The sequence below is a fragment of the Penicillium arizonense genome (assembly GCF_001773325.1).
Source record: "Penicillium arizonense strain CBS 141311 chromosome Unknown PENARI_contig003, whole genome shotgun sequence".
In the NCBI taxonomy this organism is placed as follows: Eukaryota; Fungi; Ascomycota; class Eurotiomycetes; order Eurotiales; family Aspergillaceae; genus Penicillium; species Penicillium arizonense.
The window spans coordinates 1,521,879-1,537,476 of NW_019173280.1; the positions used below are offsets into that span (position 1 = coordinate 1,521,879).

General features: G+C 49.7%; 7 protein-coding genes across 7 annotated transcripts; 3 read left to right on the top strand and 4 right to left on the bottom strand.

Annotated features, from left to right (window-relative positions):
* Positions 1–189: 189 nt before the first annotated feature.
* Positions 190–657, bottom strand: PENARI_c003G09670 (type II 3-dehydroquinate dehydratase; the record flags this gene model as incomplete). Its single annotated transcript, XM_022628678.1, has 1 exon — positions 190–657. One exon carries the CDS (start codon positions 655–657, stop codon positions 190–192), a length of 468 nt encoding a protein of 155 aa, XP_022491435.1.
* An 841-nt stretch (positions 658–1,498) lies between these two features.
* On the top strand, positions 1,499–2,785 carry PENARI_c003G12283 (inositol monophosphatase family protein; the record flags this gene model as incomplete). The annotated part of the gene is made up of 6 exons (XM_022628848.1): positions 1,499–1,682; positions 1,736–1,787; positions 1,837–1,925; positions 1,973–2,354; positions 2,494–2,625; positions 2,677–2,785. The coding sequence occupies 6 exons, from the start codon at positions 1,499–1,501 to the stop codon at positions 2,783–2,785; spliced, it is 948 nt and encodes a 315-aa protein (XP_022492146.1).
* A 180-nt stretch (positions 2,786–2,965) lies between these two features.
* Positions 2,966–4,018, bottom strand: PENARI_c003G09129 (shikimate dehydrogenase family protein; the record flags this gene model as incomplete). Its single annotated transcript, XM_022628637.1, has 1 exon — positions 2,966–4,018. One exon carries the CDS (start codon positions 4,016–4,018, stop codon positions 2,966–2,968), a length of 1,053 nt encoding a protein of 350 aa, XP_022491885.1.
* Positions 4,019–5,297: 1,279 nt separating this feature from the next.
* On the top strand, positions 5,298–7,116 carry PENARI_c003G03886 (sugar porter family MFS transporter; the record flags this gene model as incomplete). The annotated part of the gene is made up of 4 exons (XM_022628260.1): positions 5,298–5,834; positions 5,890–6,294; positions 6,351–6,659; positions 6,724–7,116. The coding sequence occupies 4 exons, from the start codon at positions 5,298–5,300 to the stop codon at positions 7,114–7,116; spliced, it is 1,644 nt and encodes a 547-aa protein (XP_022491762.1).
* A 295-nt stretch (positions 7,117–7,411) lies between these two features.
* On the bottom strand, positions 7,412–8,515 carry PENARI_c003G02144 (Gfo/Idh/MocA family protein; the record flags this gene model as incomplete). Its single annotated transcript, XM_022628152.1, has 1 exon — positions 7,412–8,515. The coding sequence occupies one exon, from the start codon at positions 8,513–8,515 to the stop codon at positions 7,412–7,414; it is 1,104 nt and encodes a 367-aa protein (XP_022491984.1).
* A 600-nt stretch (positions 8,516–9,115) lies between these two features.
* PENARI_c003G07812 (sugar phosphate isomerase/epimerase family protein) lies at positions 9,116–10,201 on the top strand (the record flags this gene model as incomplete). Its single annotated transcript, XM_022628547.1, has 1 exon — positions 9,116–10,201. One exon carries the CDS (start codon positions 9,116–9,118, stop codon positions 10,199–10,201), a length of 1,086 nt encoding a protein of 361 aa, XP_022491801.1.
* A 2,693-nt stretch (positions 10,202–12,894) lies between these two features.
* On the bottom strand, positions 12,895–14,581 carry PENARI_c003G03839 (uncharacterized protein; the record flags this gene model as incomplete). Its single annotated transcript, XM_022628255.1, has 3 exons — positions 12,895–12,898; positions 13,028–14,337; positions 14,576–14,581. 3 exons carry the CDS (start codon positions 14,579–14,581, stop codon positions 12,895–12,897), a joined length of 1,320 nt encoding a protein of 439 aa, XP_022492061.1.
* Between the last annotated feature and the right edge of the window lie 1,017 nt (positions 14,582–15,598).

The following is a 15,598-nucleotide window of genomic DNA, read 5'->3' on the forward strand; positions in this document are numbered from 1 at the left end:
CTACCCCAAGGTAGCGGACAGATCAACTATTTCAACAAATTACATAGTATCTTATTCAAACGATATGCCTACGGGAAGTATGTAACAATAGCAATACATCACTTGACTCAAATCATATTCATAAACCACAATTCACCAAAGAGTATATACGACCAAGCTTTCAACAAACTATCACACCCAACATCCAAATCACAGAGTAGCCTTAGCCTCCTTTTCCAACTCCTTGAAATTCAAACAAACATGCTCAACGGCAACCTTATACCCATAAACTCCAAGCCCAACAATAATCCCAGCAGCTTTATCACTAAAATAGGAATGATGCCTAAACGCCTCACGGGCATGGACATTGCTCACATGGAGCTCAATAAAAGGAATTGCAACACCGAGCAGGGCATCCCGGATCGCCACGGATGTATGCGTATATGCACCCGGGTTGATGATGATGCCGTCGACCTTGCCGCGGGCTGCTTGGATGCGGTCGACGATTGCGCCTTCGTGGTTTGATTGGAAGGATTCTAGGCTTGCGTTATGGCTGGCTGCCACGTCGCGGCTGTTGTTTTCAACGTCTGATAGTGTGGTGTGGCCGTAGATGTGTGGTTCGCGGGTGCCCAGGAGGTTTAGGTTTGGGCCGTTGATTAGGAGGATTGATTTGGGCATTTTGTGGTTGCTGTGGGAGTGAGGAGAGAAGGATTAGACTGGATTCAATTGGATTGAATGGTGTAGAATGAAGGGAAGTGGGATATGTGGTTAGAAATGTATAATATGTTCTTGGTTATTCGGTATAGACTTTTGCCTCTCCGCATTTTGCTCCGGGTGAGTGCTCTGCCGCGGAATTTTGGTGGGGAACTCGGAATATTGGAGGGGTCTTTGCTGTATTGTAATCTTTCGCCGTTAGTATTAGATTTGGTATCCGGATGATCTCATTTCTTCCTACAGTACGGAGTAATTGTGGCGATTGTGGGAGTGTGAGTGTGGGAGCTGAAGTCTGTACCCCGACTGCCCGGGTGTGTAGTGTTGGGAGCCACACTATATCACACATGAACATGACCGGAGCTGAGATTTGTCGGGGCCTCAGACCCCTTTCTATTTCGATCTGTTTCAACTATCCTTCCCCGTGTTACAAATCAGAATGCCGTTGAACTCCAGGCTATTCAAACGGCGGGGATAGAGTTGCGGAAACCTCAGCTATAATGTTCCACTTATATGGATCGCAATATAAGATGTACATAACTGCGGGATACCCTTTTTATTAACAGCTAAAGTAAAACAAACATCGGATCTTGGTCTAATCTAGTGGATAGGTCGCCATGTTTATACTCCAAGTCCCTCGCCCGGAGCCTGAGTGGAGAACTCTCGATAAGCCAACGGCTAGTGGCGGTTCCTTTGACCTTTCAATTTTCACCGGTTGACTCAATGAGCTTCCCCTCTCCCTTTCTCTCTTGAACACATATTCTATTCCCATTACTGAATAATATACCATCACACCATCACATCCACCATGACTGTAACCTTCTCCCAAGATGACTACGACGAGATATACGCCTTCGCAATCGACCTCGGCCGCAAGGCCGGCAAGATGCTCATGGAGCGCGTAGACCAGCGCATCGACAACGCAAATGGAGCCAGCCAAACATTTGAAGAGAAAGAGAATTCAGTGGACATCGTGACACAGACAGACGAAGGTATTCACCTACATGGGCGAGAAGACTGAGGGATATCAAGCTAACAGTCCCAGACGTCGAAGTATTCATTCGATCGGCTCTGCAAGCTAAATATCCCACTCACAAGTTAGTATATACAAACAAACAAAATAAACCAGAAACTAACAAACCGCAGATTCCTCGGCGAAGAGACATATGCCAAAGGCCAGTCGCGCGACTACCTAATCGACAATGATCCAACATGGTGCATCGACCCATTAGACGGTAAATCCCCAAACCACTCTCAAACAATCCAAACTAACCAAAAAAAGGAACCGTAAACTACACACATATTTTCCCAATGTTTTGTGTCTCAATCGGCTTCGTGGTAAACAACCGCCCAACAATCGGGGTAATCTACGCCCCCTTCACCGACCAACTATGGTCCGCTTGCCCAGGCCGAGGCGCCTGGCTAAACGAGACTCGCCGTCTGCCCCTAATCCACAACCCGATCCCGCCCATGCCGGCCAACGCGCCGTCGCAGTGTATCTTCTCCTGCGAGTGGGGCAAGGACCGCCGCGATATCCCCGATGGCAATATGCATCGCAAGATTGAGAGTTTTGTTAATATGGCTGCTGAATTGGGGAGTCGAAATGGGCGTGGTGGGATGGTGCATGGGATGCGCAGTTTGGGTAGTGCCACGCTTGATTTGGCGTACGTTGCTATGGGGTCTTTTGATATTTGGTGGGAGGGGGGTTGTTGGGAGTGGTGAGTTTTTCTTTCTTCCTATTCTTCCTTTTTCCTTTTTCGACAGAGCGTTCTTTGGCTGGGTGCCTTTTCTGATATAGTATAGGGATGTCGCTGCTGGTGTTGCTATTCTCTTGGAGGCTGGTGGTCTTATGACTACAGCTAATCCCCCTGAGAATGAGGCCACCTGTCCGATTGAGGATTTTAAGTTGGGAAGTCGGTTGTATCTAGCCATTAGGTATGTCTCTCCATTCCAACTTCTTTCCTTGGTTTACTGACCCCATTCTAGACCGGCTGGTCCTTCCGCTACCGAGACAGGCCGCGAGACACAAGAGCGCACAGTACGTGAAGTCTGGCGCCGGGTTCGCAACCTGGACTATTCACGACCAGGAGCGTAGACGCATTACAGCATAAGACAATGATTTACATGTTGAACATGTGATCAGTTATGATAGATCTTGAGTGACATATATTCCAGAATGGACGCCATGTATATACCTATGTAACAATGCAACTATTTCGCGCTGTATACAGTCATAAAAAAACAAACATTTCGACAGTCGAGAAAGTCATGGGAATCACAGACTGGACTTGTTCGTCGACCGTTCCGCAATAGACTTGTTAATGATATCCTTCACCTGCTGCACAAGGCCAGGAGTCCCAATAACGTCCTTGCCAGTCCACAAACGCGCCTGCTCAAGACCCTGCCAGATCAAAGCTTCAGAACCAAGAATAACCTTCCATCCACCAGTCGAAGCCAACTGAGCAATCTCAGTCCATGGGTTAGGGTGGTAGCACATCTCCAAAATAACACCCTGCTGCTTCTCCGCGTTGGCAGCAGTGCCCAAGAAAGCCTGGATGACCGCCCGGGTGTTTAACTCCTCGGCAGTCTTGGGAGGGTAGTTAGGAATACCAGAGACGATAGCAGCAGGTGCCTCAAGACGTGCAGCCTCAGCAGCATCCGTGACAGGGATAAGCGGCGCCTGGGCAGTCGGATCCGGGTTGCGAGCGCGGTCCTCTGCGAGGATGGCGGCGACTTCGTCAGCATCACGGTTGACGACATAGATCGCGCTGGAGCCGAGCCAGCGGCGCATAACGTAGATAGCCGTGCGGGCAGTGCCACCACCGCCGATGATGAGGGCCGGCCGGCCGCGGAAGCGGGAGGCGTCCGGGGCGTTTTGGATTAGGGCTTCGCGGATGCCGTCGCAGTCGGTGTTTGTGCCGACGTACTGGCGTTGGCCGGTTGCCGGGTCGTTCCGCAGGAAGATAGTGTTGCAGGCGCCCGCTTGGCGGGCGTGCTCGGTCAGGTCGTCGAGGTGAGGCATGATTGCGACTTTGTGGGGCATTGTCACGGATGAGCCGACGAATTTGGGGTTGGATTTGATTGAGGCTAGGTATTTCTCAATTGGGGGAGACTTCGTGTATGGTGGTGGGTAGGTCTCTGATGTGCCGGTTACGCTGGACAGTGGAATTTGAGTCCAGTTCAGTCCGAGGGTGTTATAGACGGTCTGGTGGAGAGGGGGGGACAGGGAGTTGAGGAGGGGGTGGCCGTAGAGGTAGGCGACGCCATCGACGTTGGAGGGGATGGAGATGGGCTCCTCTGGTGTTTGGTTAATCTCTGTGACGGACATGATGAACTGATTTTGTGATGTGTGTGCACAGTGTAGAGGGGGAAGGGGTCAATTGTTATAGCACAAAATGAGGTCGGAAAATATTGAGCCGTGGGGGCCGGAGAAACATTCTGCTCCTTCAACCACTCCACCCTACTGGGCATCCGATCTCCCACTCATCTACCCCCGGCCTCGGGATATTATTGAATTACTAATAGTAATCTAAAATTATTGTACCATTAAGATGTTATCTCTTCATTCTGAAATGCATTGACTTGATTGCAGACATCCTTCGTCCGGGCGCCACTATACATTCCTAGGGCTGAACGCTTTCCCCCAGCCTCACACAACCCCATGGGGGAGTCAACCATGACACGCACAAAGACCAGATCAAACCAATAAGAGAACAACTGTTACGACGAGCTGAACGGGCCAAGGCATCTAGATTGAGTGCCCAGGTGGGATGCCAGTAACAGATTGTTCGCAGTGGGCTGCATAGGACCACCGGGGAAGCGCTTTTCCCCGCCACTCCTTTGCATCAACCGGCCATTGGCCGTTCCCGGGCTCGCTTGTTCATGGCTCCATTCAAGCTTTACCAATCAAATCCCTCTTTTATTCGTTATTTCTGGCCCCAAGGAACGGGACGTGCATGGCATTGCCCCCGGGGTACCCCAGATGGCCAGAAGTATACAAGACGCGGGATTCTACCCCGGACCCACTACGGCGCTCTCCAACCAAACAGCAGAGATTTCTCTCTTTTTGCCAATTCCAAGCCTTCTGAGTCAATCTCTGCTCTCAGAGCCACAAAGCCAAGAGGCAAAAGCCAAATTGTTCCCACGTGCATGGTTCTCGCTAACTTAGACTATTCGTTTTGCCGCTCCTTGGCGAGTACTCTCTTTTTTCATACCTCATCTGCACTATACCTTTCTCCGCCTCCACATCTCCATGATTTCGTCCCCCTTTCTCAACCCCAGATTTCTCTTTCTCCCATTTCAAAGGGCAAATCGACGATCCGGGGCTAAAGCCTATTTAGCTCGTGGCCATCCTCGCTAGTTGGCTCTAACAAAACGTGGCGCGGCCTCTTCTATTTATTTCAACCTCGTCCCTCTTCCCTTCTTCACTTTCACACACTTACCCCTGCACATCGCTCTCCCACCTCCCACCTCCCACGTGGTAGATCTCCTACGCTCAGGTCGAAGGTCTTCCTACCTCTCTGCATCTAGCACTGGGTAAAGATCAAGATCTCTTATTCCATTCACACTCAATTCTTCATTCTATTATATTATATTAACCCGCCACCATGTCCATCCTAAAGCTGGTCGAAGACCGGCCAACCCCCCGGGCAGTCTACAACTGGAAGGTCTACCTCCTGGCAGCAGTGGCCTCATGTACATCCTGCATGATCGGCTACGACAGTGCCTTCATCGGCACAACCCTCGCCCTGGACTCGTTCAAGGCCGAGTTCGCCTTTAGCACCATGTCCAAGGCCACCCAGAACCTCATCAGCGCCAACATTGTCTCCTGCTACCAGGCCGGTGCCTTCTTCGGTGCGTTCTTCGCTTATCCGATCGGGCACTTCTGGGGCCGCAGGATCGGCCTGTTGGCTGCTGGTTTGGTGTTCATTCTCGGTGCTGGTCTTATGCTTGGTGTTAATGCCGATCGCGGTCTTGGGCTGCTTTATGCTGGTCGTGTCCTTGCTGGTCTGGGCGTCGGAGCTGGCTCTAACATCACTCCTATTTACATTTCTGAATTGGCGCCTCCTGCTATTCGTGGTAGATTGGTTGGTGTTTATGAGCTTGGCTGGCAGGTTGGCGGTCTTGTTGGTTTCTGGATCAACGTGAGTTTCTTTTACTTTGTGTGGGCTGTATTCAATGCTAACATCCTGTTATTAGTTCGGTGTCTCCGAGACCTTGCCTCCTAGCCACAAGCAATGGCTCATTCCCTTTGCTGTGCAATTGATTCCCGCCGGTCTGCTGCTTATCGGTGCTGTCTTCATCCGGGAGTCGCCCCGTTGGCTGTTTGGTCGTGGTCGCCGCGAGGAGGCTATCAAGAACCTTTGCTGGGTTCGCCAGTTGCCTGCTGATGACATCTATATGATCGAGGAGATTGGTGCCATCGACCAGGCCTTGGAAGAGCAGCGTCGTACCATCGGTATCGGTTTCTGGAAGCCCTTCCAAGCTGCTGGAACCAACAAGAAGGTCATGTGGCGTCTGTTCCTTGGCAGCGCTCTTTTCTTCTGGCAAAATGGCTCCGGCATCAACGCCATCAACTATTACAGCCCGACCGTCTTCAAGTCGGTAAGTTCATCTCACCCTATCACAGCTGTTCACGACTCATGCTGACAATCTTTCAGATCGGTGTCCGGGGTACCAACACCAGTCTCTTCACCACTGGTATCTTCGGTGTCGTAAAGACCGTGGTAACCTTCATCTGGCTCCTCTGGCTGATCGACCGCGTCGGTCGCCGTAACCTCCTCCTCATCGGCGCCGCAGGTGGTTCCGTCTGTCTCTGGATCGTCGGCGCATACATCAAGATCGCCAAACCAGAGAAAAACACCAGCGACAGCCTCAGCGGCGGCGGTATCGCAGCTATGTTCTTCTTCTACCTGTGGACCGTCTTCTATACCCCAAGTTGGAACGGAACCCCTTGGGTTCTCAATTCGGTAAGCATTCCACAGAAACACATCAACCCACCTTACCTTGAACAAACACTAACAACCCCCATAGGAAATGTTCGACCCAAACATGCGTTCGCTCGCTCAAGCCTGCGCTGCCGCCTCAAACTGGCTGTGGAACTTCCTCATCTCACGTTTCACTCCGCAGATGTTCGCAACCATGGGATACGGCGTGTACTTCTTCTTCGCGTCGCTGATGATCTGCTCTATCGTCTTCGTGTACTTCCTCGTCCCCGAGACAAAGGGTATTCCTCTCGAAAGCATGGACCAGCTCTTCGATATCAAGCCTGTCTGGCGTGCGCATGGGCGGATGGTTGCCCAGCTTCGCGAGGATGAGGCTAGGTTCCGTCATGATGTTGAGGAGTCGGGGATCTCTGTTGGCAAGATTGCTGCGGAGCAGGTTGAGGATGCTTCTCCTGAGGCGGCTCAGGCGAAGTATGCTTGAGGTTGATGATTTTTTGTTTCATGTTTGATGTCTCGCGTCGATTGATGTGATTTGTTTGGATGGACTGGACTGTGTCCGTCCTTGGATAATGAGACGTGTTGTTCAAATGGGTACGCTTCCTGTTCGGGGCTGCCTGGTATAGACGCAACTAGCGCTTTGCTGTATACGTTGTTCAATGGATATACCCTTCTTTTTCTCTATACATCAATCATCGTAAACGTTTTAAACAGGAAAAAAGAACTCTCCTAAAAACAGGAAGAACTAAACCCCAACAAACCATCAGCCTTCGCCCATCTCATCTCGTAAGCAAATCAACATCGATATCAACAGGCTGTCCAGACCGCATAGCCCTCTGAACAGCCTCACAAACAACCAGAGCCCGCAACCCCTCCTCACCAGTACAACTAGGCTCTGCCGTCCCACGAATAACATCAACAAAATGCGCAAGCTGCAAATCAAACGGCGCAGCCTCATCAGGAAGCGAAATACGATCCACAGTCAGCGGATGATTCCAGCTCTTCTCAGCACGTCCATCATAACTCCAGCGCGTCAAATCAGGCACACTAAGCGAAGCATCCGAACCGAAAATCCGATAAAAGTCCGAATCACCACCAGTAGTCGAGCGAGGGATAAGCGGGTTTTCACCAGTCCCAGTTTCAAAATTGTGGGGGGATGGTGTGGCATCGCAGACCAGGAATGACCCAACAACACCAGATGCAAAGCGTAATGTGAGAGCTGCGCCTTCGTCCGCGTTATGCGGTGGGCTTGGACGCTGTGGGAGGATCTGCTCGGCTGTGACCCGCACGATTGGACCGAAGAGGTGGTGCATTAGGTCAATGTCATGGACGAGATTGATGGGGATGACGCCGCCGCCGCGCTCATTGGAGGCGCGCCAGTCAGTGGGCGGTGCGAAGTATGCATCTGGCTTGTACAGCGTCCACAGACCGTTCACGGCGATTGGGCGACCGAGGGAGCCGGAGTCTAGGATGGACTTGGTGGCTCGCACGTAGGGGTTGAAGCGGCGGTGGTGGCCGACTAGCAGTTTGAGGTGGGCGCGCTCTGGGGCGTTGGCGTACTCCAGGAGAGAACGGCCGGTCTCGAGGGTATCGCTGACTGGCTTTTCCAGTAGGACGTGGACGCCGCCCGCTAGGAGTTCTTTTGCGACTTCAACGTGCGTGTGGTTTGGTGTGCAGACGATTGCTGCGTCTGGGCGGTTGGGGGAGGAGAGGAGAGATGTTACTGTTGGGTAGTAGTTGGTGTTTAGCTCTCTTGATGTTGCTTCGCCTGCTGGCATTGGGTCCACGAGGCCTGTGAGCTCGGTGGATGGGTTGGAGATGACGGATTTCGCGTGACGGGGGCCGATGAGGCCTGCGCCGACGATTGCAACTTTGATGGACATGTTGACTGAATTGCAAGAAGCAACTTGGTTCAATTGTTTGGCAATGTGAAGTTGTAGCTGTCAGTGTTCAAGCGGAAATTCAATCTGGATGTTTTTGTTCGCCCTTTGTACCCCGGTGAAGAATGTGTCATTGCCCCGGACATTGCGGACCCTGAACCGCGTCCGACTCGGGGCCTCGGGTTTGACTTGCTTGGCGGGTCCAATGAAATAATGTTGGGGACCAGGCACTCTGGCAACAGCACTTCTAAAGAATAATCCGCGGCCTTGGGATGGTGGAGGTGGTGGAGTTGGCTGTGGAGCGGAACGTTGCGCGGGTAAACGTAACGGGCATAACGCTTACCCGCGCATGTGACCAGCCTGCTTACCTCTTAACAAGAAACGGAAAAAGGCAGAACGTTCGAGGGGACATTGTTTTGTCGCGACGCTGTTATCTCCTCTTCATAGCCCTAATATCATTCATTCCGCTTTAAAATTTTACTTTTCCTGACTTCTCCTCAACCTACCTCATTACTAGCCTGAACATCCATATCAACTGGCTTCTACTATTTCATCATATACAAAAGACCAGTTACAGTCTTATCCACAGTCAAACTATAACAAATGGCTTTCAACCGCCCGGGCATTGCCTCCATGTCCCTAGGCCGGCCCTGGGTACACGACCTCCCCTGCAAGCTGATGCAAGCCGCAGCTCACGGCTTCGAAGGCATCGAACTATTCTTCGACGATTTGGACTGCTATGCCCACCGCGTATTCAACGGTGACCACCTCGAAGCCGCCAAGTCGACACGGCGGATGTGTGAGCGCCTCGGTATGACCATCATCTGCCTGCAGCCATTCTCCATGTACGAAGGACTCATCGACCGGTCCGAGTCAGATCGTCTCGTGAACGAGAAGCTCCCCAAGTGGTTCACCCTGGCGCGGGCGCTGGGCACAGACATGATCCAAGTTCCCTCCAACTTCCTCGGTCCAGACCCTCAGACCGGAGCTGCGCGCACAACTGGTGACCACACGGTCATCGTTCGTGACCTCCAGCGTCTGGCAGACTTGGGTGCCGGTGCTGGATTCCGCTTTGTGTACGAGGCTCTCTGCTGGGGTGATCACGTTGATACCTGGGAGGCTTCATGGGAGGTTGTCCGTGATGTCGATCGTCCTAACTTTGGTCTCTGCTTGGACTCATTTAACATCGCTGGCCGCGTCTACGCTGACCCTGCTGCTCCCTCTGGACGTACCCCCAATGCCGCTGCTGATCTGGCGGCTTCGTTGAACCGTCTCCGTACTGCCAACATCGATCCTGCGAAGATCTTCTATGTTCAGCTTGTTGATGGTGAGCGTCTTTCTGCTCCGCTGGATGAGAAGCATCCTTTCTACGTTGCCGGCAATCCCGTGCGCATGAACTGGTCTCGCAATGCTCGTCTCTTCCCCTTCGAGGAGTCGCGCGGTGGTTACCTGCCTATTCTGGATGTTGCCCGCGTCTTCTTTGAAGACCTTGGTTTCCGCGGCTGGGTTTCTCTCGAGCTATTTAGCCGTACCCTTGGTGAAACTGATCCCTTTGTTCCTGCCGACCATGCTCGCCGTGGTATCGACTCATATAACAAGATGGCTCATGTCTTGCAGTGGGATGAGCCTGCTGAGAAGATTACTGCCTCCATCCCGGCGCCAGAGTCGCCCGTTCAGCACCGCCTGTAGGTGTGTTTCGTTGGACATGTTACTTGATCTGTATAGCATATAGCGTCTGTACATATTTTTATGACTTTTGACGATTTTTCTTTTGTTTGTCATGCTGGGTCACTTGTATTATGTGGCCAGCTGGAAATATTTGGAACATGCACCCTGTTGGCGAGCTTTTTTGTTTATATATGAGATCACTGTCGGAAATATGACAACAATACAAATTACATTTTCATTGAAACTTTCATTTGCCGCCATCAAAAAAATGTTGAATGTTTCAAGCTCATGGGGCAGTACTGCCCCCTCAGATATATATCGGAGCCTCCTATCCTTAAAATATTTATTGACAACTCTCCGCCAACACCGCCATGACGCATCAAGCATACAACATCCCTTGGAATCTCCCAGCCTCAAATCTACAATGGATATCAGGATCAGAGTCCACCTGCTCCTGCAAAGTCACAAATCTCCACCCTCATGAAACCGACCCAAGGCACAGAGATCACCTACTTCGTCAAGGCATTCGCAAAAAACATCAATGAGCATTCAAGATGCGAGCGCAGAAGACACCCAAAAAGCTACACCAAACCAGCTCCTACAGACATAATAATTGATAAAGCAACAGCAACCCTGATTACTCCCACAATCCGGCGTGTGAGCCAAATGCTCGAGATAATCGATAGAAAAAGACATCCTGGGTCCCATCCCACGGCACCGCGCTCATCCCCGAGGAACGACAAGCTTCCGCATTTAGGCGCGATCCAGGTACCTCATGCTATCACTTCCTCGAGCTGTACCACGATAGCTTCTTTATTCTCCAAATCTTAGAGGTTTTACTCCTCTACGGCGCGATGTATCCCATTCTGCGTGTATGTGCCCATTATGATGTGGGTATCAAAAAATGGTGCTCAGCTACTCAGTGTCATTGTGGGGTAGGTCGATAGACTGAATTGAACTTATAATTTCTTCATATTACTTGGTTATTGACTGTGATAGGGTCCGGAAATGGGATGGGCATTGGTCTACAAGAAGGCCCTCACTGCCTTTATGTGTTTGAATTTACTATACTGCTTTCCTGAATGTGGGATCCAGCTTCTGTACAGAGCGAAGAGCGGGACTACCGAAGTACTAAGCTCTATCAATACACACTCAGTGCCTGCACGGCTGGGGGTATGACGGAAATTGTGACATATCCTCATCGGCGATTCTTCGGTACCGGCGATAATAACTGCCAATTTTGTGCGTTCAGAGTAAGTAACGATGCACACTGGCTACCATGGTCCCATCACACTGATGGGGTCGGTCATTCTAAAGGGGGCGTATATGGGATAGTGCCGATTGATGAATTCCTTGCCTTTGGAAAGCCAGCCAGCGAACGCGATGATTGTAACATTATATATCAGCCGAATGAATCTGATACATCTCGTGTAAAAGGCATCTTGTGCGAAATGGGGCTTCCAGTTGAGCTGGCATTGGATATAATGGAATTGGCGGGGTATGAGAGGAAGAGGAGACTGAAGATTGAGCATGATCCTTTACATCTAGAGAATCGGGAAGAGCTGGCTCAGTATCTCAAAAACTGTTGGCAGATTTTGATTCGTTGTGATATGATGGCTAGCGAGGTTGTTCTCGACATTCCGTGGTATGATGAGGTTGCTGGTTGTAGTGTTGATCTTATTGATTCGAAAGATTGCAAGTTGAGGAAGAAATGGTTCAAACTTCCGCGGTCTGATGGCTGGAATTCTACTCCTTACTAGTTTCCATAACTACCTTTTAAAAAATAACATTCGTGGTGGTTCATAATCTATTACATTCACTTTCATATTTCACATCGCTCTGCTCGATATATAGAGGTGGTGCAAATCGAAGTTTCTTTATGTGTCGCTTTCTTTCCTGAGTGAATGCTTCTAGTGCTCAAATAATCAACTTTGATACTGAAGGGCTCCCAACCAGTATTTGGCAAGCAATCATGCACAATGATTTCCCATGTCTCACATATACAATCATCTTTTCTCTTTCTCTTCTTCCTCTTCTTCTTCTTCTTCTTCTACTTCCTCCTCCTGCTCCTTCTTTCTACTACATCTCTCCTTCTGCGGCTACACCTATTCAGCCACACAATCCAGCCTTCCTATAAATTTATATTTATATATATAACTTTCAGCAGACTTCAATCATCCCCTTCTTTCTTGCATATCTGTCACTCATGTATCCTACGACCCCGGCCTTCTCTCTGCACTGTGTCTATGGCAGGAGCCGAGGAAGTTTCGCGAAAACTTTACACGGGATGTTGTAAGTGCTTGGAGCCAATCAAACCGACTGATATCTACTGACAACTGGACCTGGTAGGAGTGCTTCCGAGGCGGGCAATTTCCTCTATCCCTGCCTGTGGTGTTTCTGCTGCTCTTAGAGATGACCACCCCCTCTCGCGGCACAACCACAATGCAATAGTGGACGCTAAGCAATTAGCACTGATGGCGAATCTGTTGATCGACCTTTGTAAACCCCTTCACAAGCGGGTTCACTGGCAGAGATCGGGAATCAAGAAAGCGAAAGTTTTCGGGGGCCAATGAAAGTCTGTTTTTGAATTGATATGTAACAAGCTCCGATGTAATCATGTTTCAAATCGAAGCATATGAGGTTTTTATTGATATAGGCCGCTCATGTATGTCTCCGAACCTAGTTTATCCAACACAATATTCGCCCTATTGGCTCTAGCTTATTGGCACTATTATCAAGTACTTAATCTCTGGGCCAGATATGATATTAAACTAAACAGATATGATATGGTGTTCCCATATATCATGATCATCATGTAGGCGGGGATCCAATCGAGATCTTCGATACCAGAGATCAACTTGGTCTTGCCCTGGTTGGATGTTAAGCTGCACTGAGCCGACGCGAGCTGTATCCGGGATTGTGGTTCCCAACTTCACATCCTCTGACTCGTATTCTATCACTCTCTGTAATGCCAATAATATTGCAGATATCGCAGTATCTTGCCCTTTCGCTCGATCTAGGAGTCGAATAATGTCATCTCGTATTAGAGAGTCGCGACACTTCACTCCACACCATAGCAGAGCAGGCACAAGAGAGGTTTTGATAATAATTGCCGGCAAGGTAGCCTCCACATTGGATTGTAATTGTAGCAGTGACTCTGCCATCTCGATCACGTTTCGAAACTGCTCAACATAATCATCATATGCCACTTCGAGGGGTTCAGAGCTATCGCAGACAGCCAGCTTGATATCAATAACCACGGTCCATAATTCCAGTAAAGTAAGAATATCATGGTCAAAGCCCGACAGAACTCCTCCTTGCATGGAATAAGACTTGAGCTGACTTCTCCACATCCGAAGCACACATAAAAGAGTCGTTGCGCCGCGGCCAAGAGCCCAGCCTGCAGGCCCGATGCAGAATCCACCATAAGGAAGACACTGCATAACCACTCGCGCAATGACCCTCACAAAGCGCTGAGCTCTTGTCATTGCATCACCACTCAAAGGCACATTGGTAGATATGTCGGTAACTTGAGGGGAAACTAAGCGCTGGTTATCAACAAATAATCTAGGATTATTGGAAGTCATATAGTGCAAGTGCAGCTGAACAAACGCCTGCTTCAGAGCCCGACCATTCGGGCTCACATCGTAGTCCACAGCTTCCCAATACTGGAACAATTTATAACCGGAAAGGAAATGACAGCGAGCAGCATATTTATCCTCCTGGAATAGAGCCAACATGGTCAAGATCAAACAAGTGACGAGGACTGTTTCCCTGTGTGCGCGATCAGGCGTGTCGTTAATCAAGCTTTTTCGAAGACATGAAACTGCCTTGGACGAATGCTGGAGAGCCAGGATACTTTCGCGGTCAGCGATCTGATTTGTTTCGACCTGATCGTATTGCCAATGTCGGGCACTGAATGCTATGGCTGCATATCGAGCTGCGGGTTGGGTTTCCAGAACTTGGTGAATAAAACTGCACCAAAAGGTGTCTTCGAAATATTCAGAACATTGGTGCACTGTGAATTTGCGGAAGAGATCCAAGTGCCAGCGTTCATTCCAGGCGAGACCGACCTGGCTTGCATTGACCGGAGGAACCAAAACGGAGGTAGAGGGAATGTTGGGTGTATGTAGAGTCGTTTCTCGGGGTTCCGGGGTCTCTGTTTGACGTACAGTTTGCTCCCTCCAAGCTCGTGTTCGTCTATCGGGTAATTCGATATATCCATCACATATCCTTCCCGTTGATACACATTGGCGGCATTCAGGCTGGGTTTCGTCGCATTTCTTATGCCGATGTCTATACCACAATAGGTGAATATTGGCAGATCTTCGTGGGGGCCCTGTCTCCACGTCGCGCAGAGTCCAGGGGGGTACGGACCGTACCTATATTACTTACTTGCATGTTATACATCCCGAGCGGCTCTTCGAGTGGCTTGTTCTTTTTCTTCGCTCAGACATGGCTATTGGCCCGGGTGGCCACAGAGGAGACGTGTAGATGAGCGGACGTGCTCCGCAAGTGAAGCTTTGGAGGAATAGCGATGTGATGGGCTCACGCGTATTAGACCCCACTCTTGGCGGCACTATAGGGGTTTTGCATGTGTAGGATGTGGATGTTTTATATTTGGCTTCTATTATAACCGCATTAACAAGTGAGAAGCTGGTCTATTTTTTGATTACTAGGGAATATAGGTCACTATACTCTACATGTACTCCATAATTCACATATCCATAGATCATCTTTTGATCCACCAGATTGATAATTGCAAGTGGATCCCGAAATGAATCAAAACTGCGACATGCGATGCTTGGTCTATGCTACAATAGTGTGCTGAATAAAGACTGTACGGAGTATTCCGTATCTATGTTGTTTTTCTGGACATTGTCTTGCGCTCCGGGCATGAATTGCATATAGCGGGGAACTAACCAGAAATAGATCTGACGTCCTTTGAGACCAACTCCGAGAGTTCCTGAATTAGCCTTAGAGTTTGGTGTTTCGAGGGCTAGGATGGTCTGTGAGTAAACTAGGCAAGTGACTGTATGTGGGGGCTAAATTAAGGGAGATACGGCAGGTGTATGTGTATAGTTGAATACTCGCAGTAAAAACACGACAAATGTATGAAGGTGGTATTTCCACAGTAGACAAACGATATATCCTTGTAGTGTCTACGGTTTACATATATTGCAGGGCAGAGTCCCTGCTTACCTGCTAATATAAGACCATTCTACACTCAAGCCCCTTGTAATATGATCTACAGCCACGTGACACCATAAGCGTTTCACAATGCTGAAACAGCGGGACTAAGCTGAGATGAAGGAGTCCGGGAATCATTATTAAACTCTTAAGATTGGATTCAGCCTCCGGCAGCTGTGACACGCAAATTGGAGGGAGATTGAGACTAAGGTGGACCAGGATGTGCCC